The sequence below is a fragment of the Dipodomys spectabilis genome, unplaced genomic scaffold (genome assembly GCF_019054845.1).
Source record: "Dipodomys spectabilis isolate Male_0828 unplaced genomic scaffold, ASM1905484v1 ptg000075l, whole genome shotgun sequence".
NCBI classification, from domain to species: domain Eukaryota; kingdom Metazoa; phylum Chordata; class Mammalia; order Rodentia; family Heteromyidae; genus Dipodomys; species Dipodomys spectabilis.
In genome coordinates this window covers 1,798,412-1,806,362 of record NW_024870752.1, presented here as the reverse complement: position 1 = coordinate 1,806,362, position 7,951 = coordinate 1,798,412, and the positions used below count along the sequence as shown (strand labels likewise).

Below are 7,951 nucleotides of genomic sequence, written 5' to 3'. Positions count from 1 at the left end.
GGCTTAAAGGGAGTGAGCAACCTATTTATTGAGAAACTACCCCTCTGAATTAGCTCTTACATATTAAACAAGACCACTGTGTGTTTCTTGTTTCTTAACAATGAGAAAAAACTCAAGATTTTGGGAAAACAATAGAATTGGGAGGAGGTAGATTTTGAGAAGTTATCTATATGAGATGTTTTTTAATGGCACTATGCCCAGAATATTTTATTCCTTCTAAGAGAAAAAAAACTTCATTAAAAGCTCCAAAGAGGGCAATTTTCCTGAGATGTGAGATGCAAGACAGTCAGAAAAAGCAAGGACTCTATTGGCTATGACACAAACTAGACTCGATGGTGGATCCTAATCAGTTCTGCAAAAAATCAAGAGAGACAGTGAGATAAAGCAGCCAGAGAAAGCGCGGCTCTGAGGTCCCGATGGACACAAAATAGACAGCTTTGGGAAGTGACTGGAGGTGATGGACTGAATGAAGAAGAAACAGTTCAGATCAAACCAATAATCAATAATCACAAGAAATGGAAAATTTGGAAAGGGGAGATTTAACCTACGGAAATAATATATCCATACCCAAAGAAATATACTGTTACTTGAGTCATAGTTTATCATTGAACACTATATTTTCCTGTGTTTGTTTCTTCTATTCCTTTGAGTAATAGAATTCTAAACAATGTGTATATTTGTGTTACTTTGGGCATATCTATGTGTGTGTATATGTACCTGAGGGAGATACACAGACAGAGACCCTTTCTTAGATTAGTACCTTTGTTCCATATTCTAAGGCTGATTTTTACAGAATAAATATTTTAGGATTAATAACAGCTTGATTCTTACTTAAGAAGGCTATTAGGAAAATTTAAGAGTAGAGGATGAGAAAGAAAAGAAAGGGTAACATATTCCACCCACATTCCACTGCATCAGTTCAGACTTCTTGCTAACTGGTGACCCCTCTTTAACCTTTCCAAATCTCATTAAACTCCACTGAGTACTTTGTCCCACCTGTTCCCTTCATTCATAATTTAGTAACAACTTTCTTCTACTTCTACCCTCTTAAAACAGCCCATTTGAAACATCTGGAGTAGATTATATGTTCTGTAAGATCCCCAGATGGCACAATATTTGGAACTAGGAAGAGCCACAGGAAAGAATTCTTCATATTAGGATAAAGGTTAAAGATGTCCCTGTGTAAACAAATGAGTGATTCACTTGTCCAGTGTCCGGGCATACTGGCACCATGATTACTTAACATATCACATCAGTAGTGTGGGAGCACTGAAGGAAAGCACTTTAGTGATCAAGTGGCTGATGAGTGTGATCACTACAACAAAAGCAATAGCAAAGATTGTGGGGGAGAAAAAATAATCATCCTTGATTGCACCTGAGACTTCACCTATCAACTCAAGGCACGTAATGAGATGCACAAAGGTTCTCTGTTGACTTTAACATAATCCCTGCTGGGAAAGAATGGTAGTATTTGTTAAAATTTGTTGCTGCAACAAATTAACACAAATAGAGTTACTTTAAACAACACAATTTTATCATGCAAATCTGCAGAGCAAAGTCTGATATAGGTCTTACTGTGTTAAAATCAAAGTGTATTATTAGCAGGATTAGTATTTCCTTTGGGACATCTAGAGAAGAATTGTGTTTCTTTGTTTTTGTGAAAGCTTCTAGAATCAACTCATATTTCTTAGTTCAAAACTAATTCCTCCACCTTTTAGGTCAGCATTACAAATCTCCCCGAGATTCTGACCTTGAATTTTATGCCACCTTCTTTCACTTATCAAGATTCTTGAGATTACAGTAGGCCTACCTGGGTAATCCCAGATAATCTCTACTTTTCAAGATCCCTAATCACGATTTTAACAGGTCTAGTAACAAGTTCATTAGGACTTGAACAATGGCAGTTGGGCATTTTTTTTCTGTCAACCACAGTAGCAAGAAATAATGCCCTGCATTTAGATATGTGGTTTTCAAAAATTATAAGGCTAGGGAACTGCCTGATTAATCAAGTCTCCATGTCAAGAAGAGGCTCTGGTTGCAAAGGCATGTGACCTTTAAACTTGGAATGAGAACATTTAGGCAGATATAGACAAGTCTGAGAAACATTTTCTCCTAATCCCATTAAACTCACTCTTGCCAGAAGCTGCCACCTCCTCGTGCCTAAGTAAACTGCATTTCTTTCATGAAGACGTTTCATTAGTTGAGGCCCTAGGAAGACCTCTTACTTTGATTTCTTATTCAAGTTCTGCCACTTCTCACTGCCTCCAGGCCCATTAAAAAGAATCAAGTCTCCCAAATCTCCCAGAGGGAAAAAGGATTTGCCATATACTGTCGCCAAGAAAAGGACTGGTCATATGCCAAAGAGTTTACAAGACCTTGCTAATATGTATCAAAGAAAATCAGAGTTACACTTATGTAAATGAATTGTGGGGGAGTGATACTGGGGATTGAACTCAGGGCCTTGAGCTTGCTAAGAAGACAGTCTACCACTTGATTCAGGCCTCCATCCCCTTTTCCAGATGTTATTTTTAAGTTAGGGTCAAGCTTTATGCCAGAATGATTCTGGGCTGCAATCCTGTTTATGCTTCCTTGTATTTACTTGTACCTGGAACAAAAATTAAACCCCTCAACAACAAATCCTCAAAGAAATAACTGCCCAATAAATAAGTGGGCTACCTGGAATGACAGGAACATGCTACTGTACCCAGCTATTGTGTTTCCCCAATAGCAGGGATAATAGGCATGAACTATGGCACCAGCCACTGCTTGAAACAAAGTCACATGAACTTCTTTTTTGCCTGGGCTAATCTTCAACCACAGTCCTCAATATCCACTTAGCAAGTAAATGGGATTACAGCCCTGAGCCATTGCTCCTAACATGAATAGACTCTCAAATTAACAGAAGAAATATAATGAAATTCTGTTTTATATTTTTATGTTTTATGTTTGAGTTATACTATAATTTCTGTCATTATGGTTTTGCATTTAATGTACATATTTTGAGTAGCAAGGAATTTTGTTACTTGACTGACGTCTAGGGTCAATGATGGCCACTAGTCCATGAGGCTGGGATGTTGGAACTTCTCTGAGATATTTTAAAGAAGGAAATCAACAAGCTTGTGCAGTCAGCTAATCACAAACAATGAATTTGCCAACAATAATTGCATCCACTGAGGGGAGATTTCAAAGAGATTGTCTTTCTGAACATCAGGGCATATATTGGCTTGGGGTGCTACATCTTGCTTCTAAAGCTCACTAGTGGCTGCCAAGACAAGCTGAAGATGACAGTGGGAGCAGGTGACACAAAATTGTGGTCACTGTTTACAGTAGGAATTTGGGGAACCCTAAACAGGCAGAGACCATATAACAACATAGATTGTTGGTTCCCCGATCAAATTCATATGAGAAGCCTTCATTCCCCAAAGTAGATATTTTAAAAGTTCAAGTGTTTGTGAAACTTGGTTGGGGTTAGCTGAGGTTTTGAGAGAAGAATATCATGATGAGATTAGAAAAAAAGGAGGAAAAATCTGCTGATATCCTCTCCTCTTCTCACCTCTCCTCTCCTCTTCATGTCTCTCTTCTTCATGGCTTTCCTCTTTTTTATTCTGTTTTTTTCTCCTCTTGCCTCCCCTCTTTTCCTCTCCCCCTCTATCCCTCCTCATTTTCTCCTCCCTCATGATCATGGATTCCCCAGGCACCAGAGCTATGAGAAATAAATGTCTATTAAATCACCCAGTTTGGGGCATTTTGTTATAGTAATCTGAACAAGTGGAGGTATTCATCTAATCTTCAAAAATAAGGTGGGGATAATTATTGTAATGGATAAAAGAAACACATCTTCTGGTTTCTAGGGATCTACCATGTACCTAACAATTATTTTGTAGTATGTTTTTTTATCAATATGATCAATCCTCTAGAAATATATCCACAAGAGATATAGTTTTACAAAGGTAACTCCTTAGGACTTTTTATTACTATTCACTTACACTGGTAATACATTTCCTTATTTTAGAATTTCCAAGGTATTATAGATTACATACACAGAAATTTTTTTACAAATGATAATGGATAATATGCCTTACTTTGCAATATTGAACATGTCTAAAATAGTCTCTTCAACTAATTTAACTAAATATATAACTTAATTTTATATTATTATGCTAGTATTTAATAGACATGACATTAAGAATGACTCTTTTCTAAAAAAGATCCATATGTTTCATTTCTTAGACATACACTTACTTGGAGTAATTGAGAACTATACATATGATCAATAAGGTATGAAAATCTAAATCTAAATAAATTTGGCCTCAGGCTAACTCAAGGATATTATTGTCAGTGATACCATTTTCTTCACTCTTGTGGAGCTTTTGGAAGGGATCATTGAGATAGTCACCAAATATGTCTCTGACATATGGAGATTTCATTCTCCTTAAACTCATGGATATTTTCAAGTTGAGCCACTAGTCTAAGTACTGAGGTGGAGTTCATGTGTTCAGAGAAGCCAGATTCTAGTAATTAATAATATATATCAACAAGCAACATCATTGCAGATGTTTCAGCAGTAAGGATTGGAGAAAATCTGTTTATAACATTTGCCCATCTCTTCCTTTTACATCATCCACAGTGATTACTTGCAATAAGCCCCAGGACTTCGAGAGCTGGCACCTTGGAAACAGAATGAACTCAAAAAGTATGAAGGATGCTCTATAATCTTAACAGTAAAATTCTAAGGAAAGAGGAAGGGTCCCAAAGATCAGATTTTGCTGAGCCACAAAATTAAGCAAGCCATTCATACTTTGTGGTATAAATTACCTAGAGTTTAAAAAATGAAAAATTCATATTATTCGCTTATACAAAGGGAGACAAAATATGTCCTGCAAATTTTTTTTGAACTTGCCTACAACATTTTATTTTTATTTTTATTTCCTTTAAGGCTACAGAAAATCTGTACATAAGCAAGGTAATTAATGCTCAGAACAAAAATACCCCCTACAAATAGCCAACATGTCCAGTCAAATTCCACAGTGAAAGCATGTTATATTACATTCTATTCCACGGGTGTACTTTCTTGTGAGTCTGAAGAGTTAGGGTCAACTCTTTCTGGAAATATTAGCTTCTCACAAACTGCCTCCTTTATTGGTAAATACTGTGATATTTCATTAGGTTCTGTGAAGAGGGCAGGTGGAAGATGCATTAAATTAGCGATTTTGCTTTCTCGTGACGTATATTCTCGTAGCATGTAGGTCTTGTCAGCCTCATGGTAAAGCCTCATGTCGTTCATTCTGATAAGTACCCCATCAATTCTCAAGAAAAACCACAACAGTAGAAAAAAGCTAGAAGGCATTACTCTAATTTTCACACTCAAGCTCGAAACTCCATGATCATGCAGTTCATCCTCAAATAGGAGAACTTCTTCAAAAAATTTAATCTGCTCTCTAGTTTTCAATTTCTCTGTATCAATATGATCTGTTGTAGGTACAACCTTTAACTTAAGAGATTCTCCAAGTAATGTTCCTTTGTAATCTGTTGTATAGGTCCAATCATATAGTTTTACAACCTTTCTGGAGTGTTCACCATCCGTCCTGCTTTCCTGCCACTCTTCTGCACAGGCTACTTTAAGCATCCCTTGGTAATTATTTACACATCTTAATGCATCTGTAGCATTGAACTCAATCCCAAAGCCAGAGCCGTGCTGGATTCTTAAAATGTTGTCTCCAAACATCATTTCAGGGAGAGATGGCATATGTAATTCATCAGCTAACTTCTCCACATCCGCTGACTTCATGATATGAGTCTTGGCCGCCGTCAGTTTCCAGGGGCCGAAGGAGAAGTCCTGGTGGCTGCTCTGGAAGCCGTGGATCATCATGGCCTAAGAAGAGCCCGAGGGGAGCCTGTCCTGCAAATTTTTAATATATTTGTTGTTTTGTAAAAGATAAATACTGGATAGATATATCTCACTGGTTTTAAAATAATGCATGAACATAGTTTTCTTGCTCCTCTGTACAGGTGGTAATGAGACATATTAAAACAGAATCTTGGGCTGGGACATTGGCTCAGTGGTAGAGTGTTTGCCTTGCATGCATGAGGCCCTGGGTTCGATTCCCCAGCACCACATAAGCAAAAAAGAAAAAGCCGGAAGTGGCGTTGTGGCTCAAGTCGTAGAGCGCTAACCTTGAGCTGAAGAACTGAGTGACAGTGCCTAGGTCCCATGACAGGACTCCCCCCCCCCAAAAAAAAAAACAGAATCTTAAATGAGGGAGGGGGTTGAGACTGTTCAAAAAAGAAATGTACTCATTACCTGACATATAACTGTAACTCTTCTGTACATCACCTTTACAATACAAACAAATCAAATCTAAAGTGTTAAAGGACTCTTGTACATAGGGAATGCAAATGTCTAGAAGCACAGCTAATCCTTGTGGTGCCTTCTACAGTATGTAGCAGTATGACATCTTATGTTTAAAATATAACAAATGTGGAAGGATGGAAAAAGCATATGATGTTCTGTGTTATTTTTTCTAAGGTGATAAAGTCTAAAATCTCTTAAGAAGTAACCAGAGATGGAAAGATTGGCAACTGATCATTTAGCCCACTAAAAGAAATCCAGGCTTCATAAAGAACTAGAGCAATCTCTAGCAAGTCTACTGAGGTCTTGGAGTGTGAGGGCACTGCCCCCAAATGAAATACATTTCCAGATAGTTTATCACAGCACCAAGAACATGGCCCAGGCTGCTTTTCTACCATAAATTTGGGGCAGTATGCAGAAGAAACGTTTCTATGAATCTCAAAGAAGCTCTGACCCATAGTCAGAAAAAATGTAGGCACAGTTAGTGCCAAAACGAAGGCATAAAAAAGTATCTAGACAAGAAGAACAGAGTGTAGCAAATCTCCTGGCATGAATACCCTGGAGGTGAAAGCAAGCCTAAAGGGCTTACAATAACTACTTCACTCTTGCCATTATTTTGTCCTGGTGACTAAGGAAGCAATTTAAGCTGTTACAGATGGCTTCATGCTTAGCCTGGAGAGATCATTTTACTCAGAAAACAGGGCTTGCCAGAAACCCTTCCGTTTGCCAGCTTGAGACTTACAAATAATGAGTCTTGATGCATCTACAAGTTGGAGCTCTATGATTTCAGTTTACCAAAAGGCTTCAAGCACAAATTTAAGGCTCACTCTTTCAACACAGATAGACACAATCTCTGTAGATACGTTCTCTTAAGTGATGTTTATTTGCACTGCCAACAATGACCTGAGAAAAGCAACAGGAACAGTAACACTCTGCTCCTAGGTATCAAGATTCTTATAGAGTACATAAAATAATCTATAATCAGTAGAAGAGGTGAATTGAATGATCCAGTATAGAGCTTCAAAATATCTGGAGCATCTTCCACTAATAATAACAAATCAATTCTCTGGGCTGTGTCAAACAAGGTTAACTAATGAATAACGTTGATGCTAGATAATTTCACTGTCACATAGAAGATCTCAAAAAGGGCAGAGTAACTATTCTTATGCACATGTCAGATACACAAAGCAAATAATATATTTGAGGCAAATTTCCTCACATTAATCAATAAGACCTCAGAGTTGCAATTCCATGTCCTTCAACATTCATCACAGTAACTTTGATTATTTATCTACCCTGGGTAGTGAATAGATAAGCAGAATAAGAAGCTCATTTGAAAATCATGTGTGACAAATCTCTGAAAGCTGTCTCTTAGAAAACAGTAACAAAAATAAACCTAAATATGGAAAAAGAAGGAGGATGAGAAAGAAGGGAGAGGGGAGGATGAGGAGGATAAGGAGGAAGAGGAGAATGAGGAGGAAGAGAAGGAGAAAAATACAAAGAAGAAGGAGAAGAAGGAGAAGGAGGAGAAGAAGAAGAAGAAGGAGGAGGAGGAGGAGGAGGAGGAGGAGGAGGAGGGGGACGGGGAGGGGGAGGGGGAGA

General features: G+C 37.8%; 1 protein-coding gene across 1 annotated transcript; it reads right to left on the bottom strand.

Moving 5' to 3' along the window:
- Window positions 1-4,891: 4,891 nt before the first annotated feature.
- LOC122110166 (TIP41-like protein) lies at window positions 4,892-5,885 on the bottom strand. Its single transcript, XM_042682664.1, has one exon. The coding sequence runs from the start codon at window positions 5,867-5,869 to the stop codon at window positions 5,051-5,053; it is 819 nt and encodes a 272-aa protein (XP_042538598.1). The 5' UTR covers window positions 5,870-5,885; the 3' UTR covers window positions 4,892-5,050.
- Window positions 5,886-7,951: the final 2,066 nt, after the last annotated feature.